This window comes from Tribolium madens, unplaced genomic scaffold (assembly GCF_015345945.1).
Source record: "Tribolium madens isolate multiple individuals breed KSU strain unplaced genomic scaffold, Tmad_KSU_1.1 Scaffold_91;HRSCAF=231;Tcas5.2_LG7, whole genome shotgun sequence".
Lineage (NCBI taxonomy): Eukaryota > Metazoa > Arthropoda > Insecta > Coleoptera > Tenebrionidae > Tribolium > Tribolium madens.
The window spans coordinates 4792907-4815409 of NW_025401063.1; the positions used below are offsets into that span (position 1 = coordinate 4792907).

General features: G+C 30.2%; 1 protein-coding gene, 2 non-coding genes and 1 pseudogene across 3 annotated transcripts; all 4 read left to right on the forward strand.

Annotated features, from left to right (window-relative positions):
* Positions 1–2754: 2754 nt before the first annotated feature.
* Positions 2755–3685, forward strand: LOC123011461. The gene is made up of 3 exons (XM_044408897.1): positions 2755–2824; positions 2885–3090; positions 3404–3685. The coding sequence occupies exons 1-3, from the start codon at positions 2755–2757 to the stop codon at positions 3674–3676; spliced, it is 549 nt and encodes a 182-aa protein (XP_044264832.1). The 3' UTR covers positions 3677–3685.
* A 12931-nt stretch (positions 3686–16616) lies between these two features.
* On the forward strand, positions 16617–16736 carry LOC123012251. The gene has a single exon (XR_006413195.1). It is a non-coding gene; the product is annotated as a 5S ribosomal RNA (ribosomal RNA).
* Positions 16737–17358: 622 nt separating this feature from the next.
* On the forward strand, positions 17359–17478 carry LOC123012258 (annotated as a pseudogene).
* Positions 17479–19236: 1758 nt separating this feature from the next.
* LOC123012257 lies at positions 19237–19356 on the forward strand. The gene has a single exon (XR_006413200.1). It is a non-coding gene; the product is annotated as a 5S ribosomal RNA (ribosomal RNA).
* Positions 19357–22503: the final 3147 nt, after the last annotated feature.

Genomic DNA, 22503 nt, shown 5'->3' on the forward strand with positions numbered 1-22503 from the left:
GCATCTGTCAACTTTGACATTGGACGATTATTAGACAATTAATCGAAAATATTTAATAAAAGAGTTTACATCAGATTCCAAACATAACTTAGAATAAATCCAAATGGATCTCGTAGCATTTCATTCATAAAAAATTCACAAAAATTTATCGTCAAAGTTAACAGATGCCTGGCAGCAATTTAGGTGACCATGGTCATTGGTTTCCGTGGATACCACTTATTCAAAATCCCTATTTTTTTGATTTCAGCGTTGTGCAGTCTTCAGTTTAAATTAAAATATCTTTGAAACGGTCCATTTTAGAGGTAGTAAACGTTATGCGTTTTTTAATCGAAATTGATTACTCTATCGATTTGGGCAATAAAAAATTGGTGTTAAGAGGGCAAAAAAATGGAAAAACACATAAAATGTGACCTGCAACTGCTGTAACCGGAAATTGAGTGGATGTATCCGGTTTTCGTGATTACCAGTTCAGTTGTTACAAGAAAATGTTCCAAATTTTATAATATTTGGTCAAATAGTTCCAAAGTTATTACAAAAAAATCAAATTTCCATACCCACATTCCGAGGGCTGTAAATATTTTTTAAGAAGAGATAGGACACGAGTTATTATTTAAATTAACATCATTTTATAGGTCATTTTTGAGGTTCAAATATTGCTTCATATTTATGAATAACCCTGTATAATACGTAAATACACTGCCCTAATATCTTAAATTGTAAAATTACTTGGTAAAAATATTTTAAGGATTAAGGGGCCTAACCCGTTTCGCTTTATTTAAAAGCTTCAAGTATCATTAGAGGCTACTTTGTAATTTGGGAAAATAGTCTCTAATGATGTTTGAATAAAGCGAAACCGGTTAGGCCGGCTCCTCAAAATATTTTTGCTTGGAGAAGGTTCCTCTTTTATACGTTTTTATAACGTTGGTGAGCTAGAGTTTTTAGAGAATTCTAATAAACCTTATCATAAGAATAATTCGCACTTTTATTGCGAACGTATCGTACACGTATATGGTTTAATTTAAATGAATCGCCAAATGGTTCTAAGCCTAATTCTAATAAATTTCCAAATGGTTCACGAAATACAAATCAAAAAACAAATCATGTTGACATTAAAACAACAAGAGTTAATAAAATTCAAGTAAAATTACCAACCCTCGCCTTACTAACATTTTCAGAGAAAACAAGTGAGTGGCTAAATTTTCGAAACATGTTTTATTCATTCGAAATGATTGCAATTTCAGAAATTAAAAAATTACAGTATTCAAAAGTGTCGCTCACTGGTGAAGCAGATTCTGTTCTTATGGCGCTACCTTTAAGCTCGGTAAATTATATTGTAGCATGGGGCGCGTGCTGAAGTATACCTGATTGCGTAAAACTGTGTAAAAATCAGCTTAAATAAAGGTATTTCTACTTGGCACAGTAAACAATTATCAGAGAAACAACAATGTTGGTAATTCTTCTGTACCAACCTTAAAGGATCCTTCTTTGACATGAGATGTTTCTGCAGGTAGTCAAATATTTCGATATATGAAAAAAAAATATTGAAGTGGGCCTAATATATCCAAATGATAAGCACTTACTTTACACCTCAGAAATCAATAAAAACTAACATTTTGGTGTGAAACAGAAACCTTATGTTAAAGAATATTTCATATTAAATGTGTAGGACTTAGAAAACAAGTACTTAATCGATCCAATTTTGTGTTCTGTGCGAAGCTGGCGTAAGCTCCGGGTTACGGTTCCAGATCTACAGCCAATTTTAGTGTAAAAAAAAACTATAATAACTTGAAAACTATATATCATAGATCAAAACGATTTGTACAGGCGAATTGTGCCGTTAATTTTACATACAGTACTACGAATCAAATATTTTTGATTTTTTTGGTCAGAATCGGAATAGAGCTTTAGCCTTACTCTTAACAATTTTAAAGTAGAATTTTTTTTAATTCCTGTCGAGATTTTGGTCGATTTTTGGCACCCGGACGGTCTATTGCCAATAACTCCCGACTTATTGGTGATAACTCTTATGTTTGACACCGTTGGAAAGAAAATTTAATTTTCTATCATATACAAAAAAGATCAGTGTTCTACAATAAATAGTTATCGAGAAAATTTCTTAAAAAATCAAAAATGGCGAAAATATAAATTCGATTATAACTTCCAAACTATTACGAATTTTGCAATTTTTTTGACGCCAATCGATTCCCCGGAACATTTCACATATGTCTAGGTCAAAATATTAAATGATTGAGATACAATTTACAAAATATTAACAACTAAAAATTTCTTGCCTGGGACAGCCGGTATTAAAAATTGTGGTCCGTTCACAACACACTCAAATCACCGCCAACGATGACGCCAAATTAAAAAAAAAAAAACATCTGTTAATAGGCATCGTGAATTCAATAAACTACATTTTTTTTTAATGTAGCATCAAAAATTTGGTTAGGTTCATTATTCCTCCTGAATCACCCTGTCTATACTTCCTGAATCACTCTCTATTATTCCGCATGTTCATATGTTATTATGTAATTAATGAAAACACTCCAAAATAAGAGTACGACTTGACGTTATAAGATAGATAACATTGTTTTGGTAAAATTATTTACAAAAAAAAATATGTATAGATATTGATCTATAGATTGTCAAAAAAATCAAACTTTTTTATCAACTTTGTTTATTTACATATAATAATATATATAAACAATAGGAAATTGCAAATTACCAGTACTTGTTTTTTCTTTTTCGAACAAAATGTTTCGCTTTTCATTCCTCTTATTTATATTTCTCTTAAGTATCAGTCGTCAGTGTTTATGTCTTCATGGTTAAGTTATGATTAATAAAATTTATATGTTAATGTAACGTTTTATTGGTTGATTTTTAGATTATTATTGGCGAGATTACATTGATGGTGAGGTGCCCATAGATGCTGTAGTCGGAGGTAAAGCTGAAGACGGTAGAAACGTTTATATCGGACAAGCATATATACAAAACCAAGGTGACGTAGTCTGTGAAATATTTGATGGAATAAAAGAAGTTTATGTTCCAATAATGCATGCTAAAGTACAAAAAGTAAACGAGAATATAAAGGTAATATAATAGTCAAAAAAACGCATAGTTTTATTTTGATTATTCGTTTATTCACAAGCATAAAGTAATAATCAAATTATCTTGTATGTTGGAAGATGGAAAGTATGACATTTCAACTTTATATAACTTGATAACAATTGATTAGAAATATTAGGTTCAGCTAGGGAATTCTAATCTCTCGATGCATAACTCGCTTGTTGTTGATTCTAAAATCCTCGGTAACGAGTAACGATAGCCAACCTTAAAAAATGTCCCTAGGCGGTTTGCCTGTGTTTATTAGAACCTCGATATGTTATCTACTATTATTTTCTAGATACTTTGTGGCCTTCAACAAAATTTACATTGGGTTCCAACARATTCTAAAAACGTGCACAAGCTACTGGTTAAWAATATTGCAGTGCGTGGTGGTCATGAAGATGGATTGGGAGAACTGAACATTGGAAGAATAAAWATTAACGGAGGCTTTAAAATAGGAAAAATTGATACGTTTTACGAAACAGATGTTCCCATGTTTTATAATTATAATTTTAAAGAATTAACGGCTTATTCTTACGAAATTCTTTTGTACAAGGAACATATTGGATGAGTAAAATAATTGCTAATAAGGAAATGTAGTTAATATACTTTCTAAGAGTGYAGACTTGTGTTTTTATTTCTATTTTGATCAATAATAAATTAATACATTAACTCTTCAGAGTAACTTTTCAGAAGAACGACGTAATACGTAAATTCTCCATTTTGTGTACTTGTCCTTGAAATGTTAATCAATTACCTTGATTTTTTCAAATAAAACACCCTGTATGTTATTACTTTATTGTGTAAAGCTTTTAATAAGCTTTCTAAAAAACCTAGGGTTCGGAGGTCTAAACCTTACCTATTTTATTGTACACCTTTTTAAACCTAAAAATTTTTAAATTATTCTATTTAGCGTTAAAAATCAGGTATTATTTTGACAATGATGTCACTTTGACAAATAAGTTTACGCAAGTTAAATAACAAAAATCTTTGTGAAAAACATAATTTTAATAAACAGAAACTCAAAGAAACAGCTTTAAGGTAAAAACCAAAGTCATTTAACAAAAACTATCATTATTTAATTAATAAATGAATTGTCAAAGTGACCTATAGTTGTCAAATAATTAAAACAGCCAATGTGACAAGACTTAAAAAGTCCAAAATCAAGAGAAAAATGAACTTTTCTTTCTACTGAGTTAGAATAATGAAGTTTTAATTACAGATTTGCTGGTTTCAAGTAAAGCAAAAACTCTTTTCCTTTGCAGTTTTGGAGTAAGATAATTTTTTTTTCCTCTTGTAAACCCAATCCGAAGACATAGTGTATATCCTTGAGGTACAGTTTTGCCGCAATTTACAAAATAAAAAAAGGAAAAATTTGTTAACACCTTCCTCCCCTCTCTAAAAAATAGTGTCGCTGCGCCACCACGTCTCCGGGCAGTGTATCTGCTCTAATCCAATAGGTATACTCATTTTTACAAAAAAATTAAATAATGTTGTTAAAAAGTTGTTGTTTTTAATAAATTTTTATTTTGTTATTATTTATTTATTTTATTATTATTTAATATAATTTTATTTTATTTCGCAGAGTTCTGATTTGTATAATATTTAATATTCGACGAAATATGAAGTTGATTTATACAAGGTGATTCTTTTAGGACCTACATTAGAAACTTTTTAACTTCGAATGCAGATAGGAATTTGAAATTTTGTACACAACCCAAATCAACCAGTCTGAGTTCAACAAAATTATTTTCAAAATGGCTGAACTTACGGAACTACGAGAAATTGGCGCCAACTTTGAAATTGTAAATGGTCTTCACTTATGTTTATTGCATTTTTGTATTCCCCTTTTTAGACTAAGTAAAATGTACCTAGTTGTTAGTATATTTTGACATATGTCAATTTTTTGGTCAAAATTTTCACTTGCAGGGGTTCATTCAAAACATCACAGCTCTTGAACCCTTTGCGATAAGTGAATATTTTTTTTGCATTCGAAAACCAAAGGTTCGAAAAGTTTTCTAGAACTTTCAAAATTGTCGACTGTCAAATTGCAAGGCTAGCATGATTTTTTGAAAATGATCATTTACAATGATCATTAACAAACAGCTATAACTTAGTTTTTTTCAAATGAAATGAATGTCCTATACCTATCTCTTACAGTTTTTTAAATAATCACAAAAAACTTGTTAATGTTTTTATTTTTATAGTTAATCACGAAGGCTTTGGAAAAATACAATAAGATATACCATAATTAATACAGATGTTCGATATGTTTACCATTTTCAAACAGTCCAAAACTCGATGGTGAACTGATTTGAGTGGCTTCTAGTTCATTTGATTGAAGATTATTAAATGCCGCCTCAATCCTTGCCTCAATTCTTTGTAATTCCGGATGGGTGTTGTGTAGACTAATAAATCTTTAATTCGTCTTGATCATTTGACAAAACCTACGTGATTTACTATGAAAATAAAAAACAAAAACACGTTTTTCGTGATTATTTCAGAAACTATAAGAGATGGATATAGGACATGTTGATAAAAGTCCTTCTCCAAATCGATGTACTTTTTAGCTGTTTGTTAAATATCATTTTCAAAAAATCATATAAGCTTTGCAATTCGACAGTTGACAATTTTGAAAATTTTAGGAAACTCTTCGAACCTTTGGTTACCAAAACCAAGAAAAATTATTTACTTATTGCAAACGGTTCAAGAGCTGTGATGTTTTTAATAAACCTCTGCAAATAAAAATTTTGAGCAAAAAATTGACATATGCCAAAAACTATGACAGATAAGTACTAACAACTACACTATATTTCAGTGAATTCTCAAGGTCACAATTTATGAGTGTACTCAACTTTTATGCACAACGAAGTAACCTTGACAAATACACAGATCACTTTTGACAGCATTTTGACATTTATTGACAATCTACGAAATGTGAGTGTTTTAATTAGTAAATCTTGAGTTTATTTATTAAAATTGATTTGCTTGTTAACGGAAACTAAAGGGACTACAATACATCCGATTCGATTTGGATATTTAAAACAACCCAAAACATGAGTGTTTGAATAGTATTTGAGCGAGTTTTATTGAGCTCCAATTTTGGTTAAATAACTTGAAGGTATAAGAAAAAATACATTTATTTTAAATTTACTCATGATAGGTAATTACAAATCTATCAGACATAATCAACTTAGACAGAAGCATCTGCAGGCAACGTCAGTAGAATGTGAACGGATCAACTTGAGTTTGCTTCCCCCTAGATAGGCCGGCTTGTGACCTTATTCGTAGGAGCAAAATTTTCTTTTAAATGATTTGATAAACTGCAAAACTATCGTCACAATAAAGAATTATGCTAATCCTCCAACATAGCAACACCAAAACACGTTGTATCACAAACTCCTACGACTGAAGCACAAAACTAAATTTGTGATTGTTAACTATTAGTACTTAACAAACCTTTAAAATTTACCAAAAGGTAACAAAACAATCTTCAACAATAAAATATGTACGGAAAATTTGGAGGGTTTTCCACTGCGCCACAAAGGGTTTCCTTTGTCACCCTTGGACATACAAGGTGCAAGGTATGTTTTATACCTATTTTGTTAATTAAAACTATGGATGTGGCTAAAATGTTTGTTATTATCAATAACGATCTTTGATTTATTAAGAAGAACCAACCTTTTGCGCAACATTCAAAAATTTTATTTGTAAATTGATAACTGCCACAAACACCATGGACATGATTAACAGATTCTAGCAAGAATATGCTTTCCTTCTTACAAATCTTTCATATCAGAGGTTCGATCAACGTGTTGAACAGAATTCTTGGACTTGGGTTTGGTGTTCCAACTTTTAACTTGATCGACACTTTTTTATCGGAGATAATCGGAGTTATTCACTGATGTACCATCCAAAAACAAGCTTCGGCTTAAAATATATTTTATTACTTGAATGTTCTGAATCAGGGCCGTACCCCGAAATGCTGAGCACTTTGTTATATAGTGTTATAAGTGTTAAAAATTTAGTTTTTTTGTTATTTTAATGAGTTAATTTTAAATTTTTGTGAATAAATTTTTCATGTGTTAATTATACAGTGTTTCATTCTTATTGTTAGGTACAAATTTAAATAGTTAATAGAATATTTAATTTTAAGATAAAAGTGTTTTGAAAAATGCTATGAAAAGGAGCTACACCCCCTAAAAAAGGTACGTTTTTTAAAGGGTTTTTCCTAATATTTCAGAATAGATAAAATTACAAAATTTGGTACCTTTATATGTACACCCAAACAAATGCCAAATAACAAAATTTTTAATTAGGGGCGTCCTAAACGGTAAAACAAATTTAATTTTTAATTTTTATGCTGTTTATGGTCTGTGACATAAATTTTTGAACCGATTTTTACTAAAAATCCGTAAATTGTATCGGAAAAACCCAAAAGACCTTTTTTTTATGAAAAACTATGAAATTTTGTTGCTGAAAGTGGCAAGAAACCACAGGCAAAATAGTTAGAGTAAATTTTTACCCTAATCCCATCTAGTTTAGGAAGCACCTAATTAAAAATTTCAACATTTTATTTTTGTACTTGTTTAGGTGTATAAAAGTTATCATCTGTAGCAAATTTTGAAATTTTTTTCTAAAATGATTTCGGAAATATTGAAAAAAAACCTATTAAAAGACGCCCATTGCGTAGCATTTTTCGATATATGTTCATAGAAAATTTTTGTTTTAAAAATGAATATTCATCTCCTGTTTAAATTTGTAACAATAAAAAGTATTAAAATTGTTTTTGTTACTTTTGTGAGTTAATTTGTATTTTTTTATTAGGATCTCTTATTTCAATTTAAAATAAAAACGTGTACAAAAAACTTTATTAAACCCCAACACGGTCGTACATAACCTTTAATTTCAATGTGACGGAAAAAAACAGTACTGCCATCTTCAAAAAATAAAATAGAAAATCATGGCTATGAGAGTCAACACAACTTTGGTAAAACCGCTAAAAACCCTGTTTATCAAATTCTACTATCAACTGAAATAGAGTATAGTTACATTTTACTCAGTTTGGAGAGGAGAATTCAAAAATGCAATAAAAATAAGTGGTTACCATTTAAAATTTCAAAGTTGGCGTCAATTTCTCGTGGTTCCGGAAGTTCAGCCATTTTGAAAATAATTTAATTGAACTTAGACTGGTCGATTTGAGTTATGTACAAAATTTCAAATTTCTATTTGCATTAGAGGTTAAAAAGTTTCTAATATAGGCCCTAAAAGAATCACCTTGTATTAATTGCTACTTATTGGAGAAGATGCGGTTTTTGCTCTCTCTATAATTTCGCTTATCCTCCGATTGCGAGTCAGAACAGCACAGTAATTGCAATTTTGAGTCCGGGGCGTGAGTTGGCAAATCTCATTCATCAGCCAAACTCGCTAAGCACTACAGTATATTACGATATGTAAATTTCGAGTGAAGTTGCGACGACTACATAACCGTTTTTGTATAATGAAGTCGACAATTGGCAAAGTGAGGCGTCGTCGACCGATGGGGTCACTGGACACAGATCCGCACTATCTTTGATTAACATTACGGTTACACCACAGTGATGCATTGCGCCACCGACGCCTGCCCTCCTTCATTTCTATGTGCATTTTGATAGGGCTCTCCATCTACCTCGGGCACACTTTGCCTGCTACATCAAACTGCCATTCGTGGAGATGAATCCTAATACGGGGTTTACGAGAGAAGAAACAAACAAAGCGAAGATTAATTTTCATATTCTATAAACGTTTTATTAAAATTACATTTGAGCGAAAAAGAGATAAACAAATCCCAGTTAAAGTATTGAAAAACTTGTCTGGAATTTTGAACGCGGAGGTGGGTGGGGGCGGATTGGAAGCCTCGGCTGAAAGAAGTGCAGGAGTGAATGCTTGCTGAGTTCGTGATTGAATTACCGGGTCAAATAAAATCAGGCACAAATTGGATCAGGCGTAAAGAGATTGTCACCCATTACTATCACATTCAATTCCGCGATTCTACCAGTAACTCATTTGCCAATTTATACATTCGACAGACTTTTCTTTTCATGTAATAAAAATAAAGACAACACTCGCTTTTTATTAGATCAAATGTACAAGGTGTCCCCTAAAAGTCGAGTGGGTTTCCCAAATTAAGTTGTAAAATAACCTGCACAATTTGAGTTAAGATAATTAGAATATCTGAAAAAGTTACACGGACAAAAAACATCTGGTAAAAATAAAATTGGAATAAAATTTTCTATTTAAAATTAAAAGAAGTAGTATTATCAAGGTATATTCCGAAATTGAGTTTTTTTGAGAAATTGAAATTACATCACTCGTTGAGACACTCTACTATTAATTATCTTATCTTTAATTATTTTTATCTATTTATTAATTAATTGCTTTTAAACTGAAAACTACTTAAAATTTCATTGACTTCTTTATTGTAATTTTAGAAATGATTAGAATTTGAAAAATAAAAAACACTGCATCTGACACGTGTTTTAGAAACTTTTACACCCACGTCTTAAATTGTCCTTAAAAAACGTAATTTTTAATACATGGTGCGCCAGAACTCGCGCCTCAGAGAAAAATGCCAAGAAAAGTAATATACTAAGGACATGAAAAAAATGTTAAAAAAATTCTATCTACAGGGTGTTCCCTCTAAACCCCACATTAGAAGTATTGGGAGTTTCAATAATCGTATGTATTTAAAAATTGGTACATAGCCATAATTCATTGGGTCTTCCTAAGTGAAAATATTTTCAAGATGGCGGCACTTCCAGTTATACCGGAAAACAATCTCAATATTTTATTTTAAATGGAAAGGTATATTTTTTACTGCGTTTTTGGATTAATCGGGAGTTTTCATCAGCTTTCTCTATACCTAATTTAGCCGTTTTTGAAATACCTATTTGAAGTTTTTCAAAAAAATTTAAATCTGCACCTTCCAATTTAATAATCGGTAAGATTTTGAATTTGTTCTTTTGGCATTTGAAAGAGAAAACTTAGAGCTTTCTTATGTTTAAAATTTTGAAAAAAAATAATAAACCCAAAATTTTAAGGTAACTTTTGTAATAATTCAAATACTCATAACTAATTTTTTTCAAATGAAATAACCCTTTTTTTAACTGAATAGAAAAGAATTTAATTCTGCATCGATCTGTGTTAACATTTCCTATACCTAAATTTAATAATTTTTAAGTTATGGTGACTTTTTGTTAAGACTACAGAAAATTTATTTCTAGCCACACCCGTTTTCGCAATAAAAATATACCTTTCTATTTAGAATAAGAAAGTTGACACCGAGTTTCGGTATAAACAGAAGTGCCGAGATCTTGAAAATATTTTCTTTTAGCAGGACTTAATGGATTAATGAATTGGCTATGGCCAATTTTCAAAAAAATATAATTATTCGAACTCCCAATACTTTTAATGTGGGGTTTAGAAAGAACACCCTGTATAACAATTTCGAAATTATGAAAGTTTAAATTTTGCATTTTGATATTAGAAGAGGAAACAAGGAAGCTGTATCCTAAATTGTAACTTTGTTTAATGTTATTTGTGGCCTTTATTGTCAAAATTTTGTACTTTTACTACATAATTATAAAAAAAATATTTACAAGAACATCAGTATCATTAAATAGACATTAAAAAAAGTCAAATGTCAAAAAATAAATGTCAAAATTTTTAACTCATAATAGTCATAACTCATTTTTGGGCCCAGTAAAACATTAAGTGAAAAGCAAATACTTGTGTTTTAGCTTGGGACGGCCGTTTGCACCCTAAACACTTTTACTTTTACCATAAGAATATTGACATTTACCAATGTTGTTTCTTTCTTGTCTTTTTCTTATCTCTTCGATATTTTGCACTGCTAACTGCACTAGTTAAATTAATAAACAAGCACTGTGTTATTGTTATAATTTATAAATACATTTGCGGGTAAAATAGTAAATGTTATTCGGAGTAAAAGTGAGTTTATGTGGTCAGCCTCACTACGTGCTATCGCTTTTACTCCTAATAACATAATATACTATTTCAATAATCAAAATCACATGACAGTTTTCAATTTTGTGATATTACTTAATAAAAAAATAATACAAATCTTATTGCCACTCATGTGTAAATTTAATTTGATTCAAAAAGTTTAAAAAAAACATCTTTACAAATAAGGCCCAATTTCATAATCTAATTTCAAGGACCTTTAAATTATTCTTTGAACTGAATTCTAAACTACATAACATTAATTTAACAAGGCACTAAAGTTGAATTTTTTATCACGGATATGGAAAATTTGAAAAATGACCATAAGAGTGAAAACGAACAATTTGAATGCTGAAGTAACTCTTTAAATTATGTAAAAATTTGAAAATCATGTACCTAATTACATTGTACCAGGTGAATAAAAAGTATGGAACCAAATGTTTTTTGCTTAAACTATTTATTTTTTGAAAAAAATAATTGATGAGTGATAAAGTACTATAAAAATGTGATGATTTAACAAGAATAAAATTTTTCGAAATTTTTTTTTGTTTTTGAGTTCTACAAAAAAAATAATTTTTTTAAATAGCAACCCACTATAAAATCATTTTTCTCATAAAAGCTATACTCTAAGGATTACAACTATCTGCTTTATATTTAATTTTTTCAAAAAAAATTTTTCACATAAATTGCAATTTTGACAAAAAAAATCGCATAACTCAAAAACAAAACAAAATTTCGTTCTGAAAATACGATCACATTTTTTATATTACTTTATTTTATATTAATTATTATTTTCTGGAGGCAAATGATTAAAAATAAAACCGCTTGGTTCCATACTTTATATTCACTCTGTATATACAACATACACACTTTACGGTGTGTCCGGAAAAGTACTACTTTACATACTATTTCGGGTTACTTACGCACTAATTCGCTTAATTTTAAGACGATTTCAGATTTCTTTTTAATTCCATTATATCAATGGATTCTAAGAGTAAAAGTAATTCAAAATGTTAAAAGAAATGAACTCTAACTGGAAAAATTACAAAAGAGAGAAAATGCAGTATACAGAGTGTCCCACGAGTAATAATGAGCCAGAAATTTTTTTTGAAGCAACCAACATTACATTCCATAGATAAAGTGGATATTAAAATATTTTGTTTTAATTAGTTAAACATAGTAATTGTATTTTTATTTTTGACAAATTTTTATTTTATTTGGATATTGCGCTGGGAAAAAAAAGTGCAGTCTGCGAAGTGTTCTTCAAACATTCTTCATAACGGAGAATCTTGTTGCTCTTTTCAGCAAAAATTATAAATTAAAGTTGAGGTGTTCTGTTTGGTCACTATGTTTAATTTATTAAAACTAAATATTGTAATATCCAAGTTATCTTTGAAATGTAATGTTGGTTGCTTCCAAAAATTTTTCAGGCTCATTATTACTCGTGGGACACTGTATATTACGAAAATATAGATAGGCGAAGCTACTTCAATTATCATAACAAAATCAACATTTTTAAAGTTAATGCATTGAATCCAAGAATGATGTCAACAATGCAGAAAATGTTGTTTTAAGAAAAAAATAATAACTAGAAACTATTAGTGGTGCATCTCAGTGTGGGAGAGAATCTATTAAGTTTTTAAGTATTTAAAAGAATATTTTTTTGATTTTGTTACTTTTATAAGTTGTCTTTAAGTCCATGCTATGAGGAAAAACATTCAAGGTTTAAATTGAAATAAATTTGATAACTTTGCAGCAGGATTTTCAAAATGTGTCCACCTCTCCCGGACTTACCCTAACAATGCAAAACAGTTTTAAATTTCTCCTCTGTCTCTTGGCAATTTAGCTAAGGCCATCGTCCATTTTGTAAGTTTAATCAGAGGAGTCTGCTTTTGTGGCGGTAGAGGTGGTGTGGCGGCAGGGCGGCGGTGGTTCTCGGTGGGGGATTAAAACAGTTGGCGGGCGATGCGACATGGTTTCGACATTACTGTGATTGCTAGGGACGAGGACGCCTCTGACGTCGGTTGCCCACATATCTGTTGCAGGCATTCCTGCTTTGTAACTGCTGTTAACTTTTTTGTTTATATCATTGTTACAACTTTGTAAAACCCATTCTCTGGTTTGGTTTTCCAATATAAATTTGAACTAATTTTGAGTAAAGTTGTCGTTTTTGTGTGTCCGTTTTCGATGCAATCAAATCGTGTAGAGCGTTTGAAGGGGTCGTTGGCAATCAGGGTTTAACCTTCTCCCTCGATGGAAGCCATCAGAAACGATTTAGGACTAGTGATTGCTTAGCGGCAAATAGTATAACTTGAGTTACGGCCTTGTATTGTATTTATCGCATAGAACCATTTCGTGATTGCCCAGATTTCGAGGACGTTTATGAGTGACGAGGGAAAATGTGATGATTGATTTTGGATTAACGATTCAATGAAGACAAATAAATTGGATTTTTGGAGAGATTTCGAATTACTTGATTACTTTATTTAACTTTTACCTAATTAACTTTTAAAAACAATCTTCTGAGATTTATAATATTATAATATAATACAAAAGAAAATAATTTATTTAAACGCAATTATAAAATGTTGATAATTATGTATAAGTTGGACTGTAGGTATCCCCACTATATTAAGATATATAACAAATTAAGGTTTGAAGGAAAAACCAGAAAAGTAAAAAAGTAGGTGAAAACTCAATGTGTTTATCAAAATATACAGGGTGTGTCAGAACTCGAGCCCCAGAGAAAAATTTTAAATAAGATAAGATACCAGGATTCTATCGGTCAAAAAATTTTGACATTTATTTTTTGACTTTTTTTATATCTATTTAATGATACTGATGAGTTTGTATATGTTTTTTTATAATTATTTACTAAAGGTACAAAAATTTTGCCAATAAAAGCCGCAAATGACACTAAACAAAGTTACAATTTAGAATACAGCTTCCTTGTTCCCTCTTCTACATTGGCGGCCACGGAATTTTGGACATAAAATTTATGTCAGTTCAAAAAATGTCAATGTAAGTCACGCTTTATTGTCATTATGATTGACGTTTGAAACCAAAATTTGAAAGTTTTAGTTGAAATTTATTTTTGACGTTGATTTTCTGAAACAATAATACCAGCAATACGTGTTCTTATATAAATTCAATAATTATTATTATTTTGATTTGTATTTACAAAAACCGAAAGTGAGGTTAGTTTCCTAAGGCCCGTTTTACATTTTTATGTCAGTCGAATGACAAATCGTCTAAAATTCCGTGTCCGCCAGTGTAATAGCCTGTAGCATAAAAACTTGGAAAATTATTTTTCCAACAGAAATAGACAAAATTCAAAATTTAAACACTCCATAACTTCGAAATTTTCATAGATAGAATTTTTTTAACATTTTTTTATGTTCATGGTATTTTACCTTACATGCCTTACATTTTTCTGGTGCGGCGCAAGTTCTGGCGCACCTGAATAGTTTTTAAGGTTTTACTTACCAAATTAAAACTTTGCATACTAGGAAAGAAAGAAAAACTTATTTTTAAAATACCTATTACGAAATAAAGTGCTCAACAAGTTGGAAATGTCTTTTTTTATAATTTTCCGACGCCTAAATAAAAAAAAAACGCTTTACTTGAAAAATCAACTATAAAAACAGAAAAATTAAAATTGGAGAAAGATATTAATTTTAAACAATTGTATGAACTTTTAAAGACTTTTTAAAACTTTTGAAGGTTTTTTAAGACCTTTTGTACCACTTATATTTATCTAGCTTCAATAAGACGTTTTATTGTGGCATGTCTCGTCTCTATAATTTTTAATTTTGCCATAGACCGACATGATTACTAATTTCATTTGACACTGACTTTTAAGTTAGTAATATACAGGGCTTTCATTTCAAAAGGATCCAGTCTCAATAACTTTTGACATTGAGTAAATGTATTTTCAAGCAAAACCAGGTCTATTAGGATCCCGAGAGGGAAGTTGAAAACCAACATTAGTTACATTTTAAGTTTCATCCCCTAGTAGCTAACCGCCCCTACTTTAAAATTTTAAATGGCACCCCCTACTTTTTAGAACGTTTTCGCAAAGAGAAAAAATCAGCGTCTCTAAATGTCAAAGAAAATTTTTTTGTCGATTTGTTTTTCAATTAGGAGTGGTTTAGTTTTTGAAATTTTTCGTCCTAGTAGCCTTTGATTGAACTCAATTTAATTTAAATAAAAAAATAGTCGATTTGGGTTGCGATGGGAGACTTTAAAACTAAGATTAAATACGTTTTAGGTTTCATCCCCTAGTCGCTAACCACCCTTACTTTAGAATTTTAAATGGCATGGCCCACTTTTTCAAACATTTTCAGAAAGGGAATAAATGAGCGTATCTAACTGTCAAAGAAATTTTTTTTGTCGATTTGTTTTTCAGTTAGGGGTGGTTTTATTTTTGAAATTTTCAGTCTTAGTAGCTTTTGATTGAACTCAATTTAATTCAAATAAAAAATATGTCGATTTGGATTGCGATGAAAGAATTCAAAACCAACATTAAATACGTTTTAGGTTTCATCCCCTAGTCACTAACCACCATTACTTTAAAATTTTAAAGAGCCCCTCCAACGTTTTGGAACATTTTGGAAGGGGTGGAAAAAAGCTTATCTAATCGTAAATGAAAAAAAATATTTTGTCGATTTGTTTTTGAGTTAAGGGTAGTTTTATTTTAGAAATTTCCATCAGTCCTAGTAGCCTTTAACTTTGATTTTGATTATGTCATGTAATACATTTAATTAAGAAGGCGGTGGTGTCAACAATTCAGCGAAAATTTACCATTTCACAGTTCAGTTAATTAAAAAATTACTTTTATTTTAATTAAATTGAGATGAATCAAAGGCTACTAGGACTAAAAATTTCAAAAATTTTTAGTTTTTGACAGTTAGATACGCTCATTTATTCCCTTTCTGAAAATGTTTAAAAAAGTAGGGGGTGCAATTTAAAATTCTAAAGTAGGGGTGACTAGCGACTAGAGGATGAAACCTAAAATATATTTAATGTTGGTTTTAACTCTCCCATCGCAACCCAAATCGACATATTTTTTATTTAAATAAAATTGAGTTCAATCAGAGGCTACTAGGACTAAAAATTTAAAAAATTAAGCCACCACCCCTAACTGAAAAGCAAATCGACAAAAAAATTTTCTTTGACATTTAGAGACGCTGATTTTTTCCCTTTGCGAAAACGTTCTAAAAAGTAGGGGGTGCCATTTAAGATTTTAAAGTAGGGGTGGCTAGCGACTAGGGGATGAAACTTAAAATGTAACTAATGTTGGTTTTCAACTTCCCCCTCAAGAGCCTAATCGACCTGTTTTTGTTTGAAAATCCATTTACTCAATGTCAAAAGTTATTGAGACTGGATCCTTTTGAAATGAAAGCCCTGTATATAAACTATATGTGTAAACTATTAAATTAATGTCACCAATAATTGTATTGCCAACTTAATTTCACACTTTTTATCCTTTGAAGAGGACATATTCTTACTACAACGGCCATACCACGTTGAAAGCCACCGGTTCTCGTCTGATCACCGAAGTTAAGCAACGTCGGGCGTGGTCAGTACTTGGATGGGTGACCGCTTGGGAACACCACGTGCCGTTGTCTCTTTTTTTTTATAAATTTTTAAATAGTGAATTTTCATCACGATTAATCATATACTTGTAAAAAATTATACTTTATTAAACGATTTCTATAGTTTCTATAGAGTTCGTTACAACGAGCTCGCAATGCATTACGATTTGATTTATCAAAGTGATATCTTTTTGGTCTTTGGGATACTTGGGGTTATTACTATGCAAAAAAATGTTGTGTACAACTCGTTCTAAACATGACTTTCAAAACTAGCTGTACAAGTAACTATAACTGATTAATTTTGACATGAAAATCGCATTTTTTTTAGTTTTGTACTATTACTAAATTTCTAAATGTTTCTACAAAGTACACTTATTGAACTGCTAAATGACTCCATTAGACCCCAAGTACCTCAAGTACATAGATAAATATTAATTTCTATGACACATATAAACTACTATAACTTTATTTTTTTATAGGTCACTGCTTTCAAATATATTTCTGATCGCAGTGTCCAATGATTTTGAAATTAAGTTGACAACATTGACTATCAAATTCAAACGCCACACTTTTATCATTCATTACCAACTTAATTTCAAAGTTAAAGACCACTTTATTTAAAAATTTATATCCTTGGAATACAACAAAATTTGACAGCAAGAGCCATACCACGTTGCAAAGCACCAGTTCTCGTCCGATCACTGAAGTTAAGCAACGTCGGGCGCGGTCAGTACTTGGATGGGTGACCGCTTGGGAACACCGCGTGCCGTTGCCTCTTTTTTCCCCTAATAATTTTTATTCAAAATTTTATTTCTATTCATGTTTTAATCCGTTGTCCCCCTTTTGGTTTATTAATTTTTAATTAATTAATTTTGCCATGAAAATCGTAATTTTCGTTCGAGTTTTTGCACTTTTACTAAATTTCTAAAAATGTTTGTGCAAAGTATAGTTTGTTATTGAACGTATAACTGTTACATTGTTCTATTAGACCCCAGGTATCTCAAGTACATAGATAGATACTAAATTCTATGACACATAGAATTACCATAACTTGTTTTTTTTTATAGGTACCCATGCTTTCAAATAAATTTCTGACCGAAGTGTCCAATGATTTTGAAATTAAGTTGGCAACATTGACCTTCAAATTTAAACATCACACTTTTATCATTAATTATTTTCAAAGGGCGCATTAATTAATAATTCGTTGTTACCAACTTAATTTAAGTCACAATAATAAAAATGAAAAAATATAAGTTTGTGTGTATTCAGGGTATTTCACGAGTGACAATGAGCCTGACGGAATTGAAAATACAACCCACAATACATTTGCTAAGTTAACGTGGATATTTTAGATATCGCATTGTTTGAAAAACCGAATTATGAATCCACGATAGCTTTGCTTCGATAATTTTATTTGTCACAACCATGTCACAACTGACATTAGCAAAATTTCAAAATGCATTCGAACGATGAGAAAACAGATCTAATTCTCATTTATGGCGAATTTGGGAAAAATGCTTTTTTTGTAAAGACAATGTTTCCTGTATAGAAAAGCTCCAAAAAGGCTTGAAAGTGTTTTCCAATGGTAGATAGACAATAACCTTAAAAATTGTGTTTCCTGTCTTGTCAATTTCTTTGTGTCAGTCACGCGATAACTATGTTTTATTAATTTTAAAATTCATAATCAAAATCCATGAAGCCTATGCAAATGTATTGCTGGCTGCAGTTCAAATGTGTTCAGGCTCATTATCACTCGTGAAATACCCTGTATAACCATGAACTGATTGTATATCAGGTGAAATAAGTTAAAAATAATAACTGGCTAACTAATTAAATAAATTTTTGAAGATTTCTTTGAATAATTTCATTGTTTATTTTCTTTGAATACCACAATTACTGTTGGCAACGGCCATACATGGCATGTCCGTCGCCTATATGATTCACATACAGGGTGTTCCGTTTTTATTGTTACAAACTTAAACAGGTGATAGAATATTCAATTTTARGACAAAAGTTTCCTATGAACATGTATCAAAAAATGTTACGTAAGCGAGCTACACCCCCTGGAAGAGATGCGTGTTTAATGTTTTTTTTTTCCACTATTGCAGAATAGATAAAATTACAAGAGTTGGTACAGCTGATTACTTTTAAACACCTGAACGAATTTAAAGATCAGTTGTTGAAATTTTTAATCACGGGTCTCTTAAACGGTGAAACAAATTTAATTTTTATCCTCTTTATGGTCTGTAAGACAAATTATAAACTGATTTTACTCAAAAACGCAAAGTTTTACCGAAAAAACGCAAGAGACCTCTTTTTTGTGAAAAACTATGAAATTTAGAATTTTGTGGCTGAAAGTGGCAAAAACCAACCGCCCAAATAGTTAGGGTACTTTTTTGAATATTCTATCATCTGGTTAAATTCGTAACAATAAAAATAGAACAGCTGTATAATTCGATGTTGCCAACTCAATTTCAAAATCATAAACCACTCTATTTAGAATTTATCTACTTTGAATACAACATTTTATACCGGCAACAGCCATACCACGTTGTAAAGCACCAGTTCTCGTCCGATCACTGAAGTTAAGCAACGTCGGGCGCGGTCAGTACTTGGATGGGTGACCGCTTGGGAACACCGCGTGCCGTTGCCATTTTTTTTAAATTAACAAGTCGGTTTTAAAAAAACGTATTATTTTGCTGGTGACGTATAGCACAACTCCAACCACATGCTGTCTTCTTCTTTTGAATTAAATTATTTAATTGTCTACTTATGAGTATAATAATCTTATAAAATAAATAGATTTGTTTTTGATAAATTTCAGTACCATTTTTTTTTTCAATTTAATAAACTTTTAATTTCAAAATTTACTAAATATTTTAAAATTTGCCTTCATTTTGGTTTTATAAAACTAGGTTGTTAATATACAATTGTACCATTTACAAAAAAAAGTTTATAAAGTATATTACACTTGGTTTAGTAATTAATCCTTAAATCGTAGAAAACACTGGTAAAAAGTTGAAATTGTTATGCAACCAACAATACACGTAATGTCTTGACGGGGACTCACATTTTCGAATTTCTTGCCCGCTTCAAGGTCAATAATCGTCCAATCACCAACATTAAGCAACGTCGAGCGCGGTCAGTACTTGGATGGGTGACCGCTTGGGAACACCGCGTGCCGTTGCCTTTTTTTTTAAATTAACAATAACCAACAACGAGTCGGTTTTAAAAAACGTGTTATTTTGCTGGTGGCGCATAGCACAACTCCAACCGCATGCCGTCTTTTTAACTTTCGAATTAAATTTCTTAACTGCCTACTTATAAGTATAGTAATCTTATAAAATAAATAGATTTGTTTTTGATAAATTTCAGTAAACATTAATTTTTAATAAACTTTTAGTTTCAAATCTTGCTAGTATTTTGTAATTTGCCTCCATTTTGATTTTCTAATAAACCTATGGTTCAAAAACGAAGTAAGTTGAGCGATACAGGCTAAACATTATATCAATTTTGATTTAATTGTGTATTTTTTTGCCTGCTTTAACAAAAGTTTTAGAATTTTTATTGATTTTATATCAAAAACGTGCAACGTAGTTTGTTTTTTTTTTAAATAGAAATTACCAAGTCAGAACTTTGGTGAAAAAATTGGTAGCAGCTTGTCTCCATAGCCACAAATTTTGTTTGCTCTTTGTTTTTGTCTCTAGAAATGTTGTTAAAAAATTATGGTTATGTTTTTAAATTGAGATGTTGTCAAAATTGTGACTTTTATGAATCTTGTGTGCCGGTTTGCTCTTTGAAAGCACTATAATTGAACACCTGAGGATAGACATCATTACCTAAGGTCTAAAGACAGAATTCAGTGCTAATAACTTTGATAGAAACACACCGCAAATAAGTACCATTTTGTGGACAAAAATGAGGATCTTGCAACAGAAAAAGGATTATTTAGCAAAAGATGCAAGTAGGTATTATGATTGGCAATATATTGGCAATAAATTTTGTGTAATTTATTGAAATGAGCTCAATATTGATGCATTTTTTAAATGCTTCTTCACTTTCGTTTCAAAATTGTTACTTGTTCAACTCGTTTCTCAAAAACGATGCACAATACACTAATTTAATTGCGTTCTTTCCGAGGTTCTTTCTCATTCATGTTTATTTTGTATTCTTATCAATTTTTACTAAAAATTGAGAATGTTTAGCAAACCTGCGTTACAAATTGCGTCTACATTTTAACGGGTCCTTGTTCTAACTTCCTGCTTGCGAACTATTCGTTTCCAAATCTCTAAAAACTGTTAGTGGTACCGAATTTGTTCATTTTTTGGTGTTTCGTCTCTAAATTTCCTTAGACGATTTTTTGTGTTGACGTTTAATGACATTGTTTTCAAATTAATTCAAAAAACCAGAACTACTAACTTCTTTTATTAAAATTACCAGGAATGAATTTACTAGTGGTGCCAACGTTAAGACTGTTTGGCATTTCCATTTAAAAAAAACAGACTTTACTTGAAAAGGGCAAAAAGTTTATTTAAAAAAAAAAAACAAAACTTATTTTTAAAATACCTATTACGAAATAAAGTGCTCAACAGATAAAAATGTTTTTTTATTAACTTCTCGACGACGCCTAAATTGAAATTGCGCGAAAATATCTTAGAAAGTAATCAATCGTCTGATTTTTAATGTTGTTCTCGCCTCAAAATGGTTAAAATTTTGAGAAAATTTTTAAAATTGTGTTATTTTCTTTATTGTTTTGGAGAAAATATATTAGCAGGTAGATTTTAGTAGTCTAAAATGATGCATGATGCTTTGTAAAATGAGTCGTCGTTTTTATTTTTATTAATTGTACAGGGTGCTGCATTTTGGATATCCGCATTGGGAATATCCGGAATAAAGAGGATTAACCAAAAAAGGGGCCACTCTGAGGCTTACTTTTTGAAAAAATAATAGCTACGTATATTGGTTAAAACCGCATCCTGCTATCGTCTTTTATTTTCAACTTACAGACAAAAGTTGACATTTTAGCGAAATCTAAAAAAAATCGTATCTTCGTTATTATAGAAGATACGAATTTGAAATAAAGAATTTATAAAGCACTTTTTTACGTAGAATTTAATAATGTAGTTAACGAATTTATTGTTTTTTTGTTTAGCCGTAATAAGATAAACTTATACTTTTTTAAATGGAAGTCGTAGGTGGCTATGGCAATTTTTTTTGATTTAAAAAATATACTTATATTTGTCACAGAATATTTTTTTATAATTATACTTTAAAAATCAAAATACATATTTTGTTTGATAAATGATAATAGTTGGCTGTGGAAAAACTATTTTACTTAAAATGTGGTATGTGCAGATAAATAATAATAATCAATAAAAGTGTTGTGAACTGTAAGATTGATAAAAAAATAGATAAAATTATAAAAATTGTAAAAATACCATACGTGAGAAGTTTGCAAATATGCGCCTTCCAACAAAAAGAATAAAATAATTACCGACATGTTTTTTAAAAATCTAAAAATATAAAAAATAAATGTGTCAACAGTTAACACAATTAGAAAAAACATTTTTTGAGGGTCTAATAAAGGTAAGATAAAGTTCCACATAGACGAAATTTGAGTATTTGAATAGCCATAATAACATCGTCATTTTTATGTCAAAAATATATTTTATTGTAGAATTAAAATGGCTTTTTTACAACACTCTGTGTGTCATTAGCATTAGAAGTTGCAATGGTAATTTTAGCTTGTTTTACAACTAAAAAATATTTATTATTTTTTTATTATTAAGTGCTTAGAAAA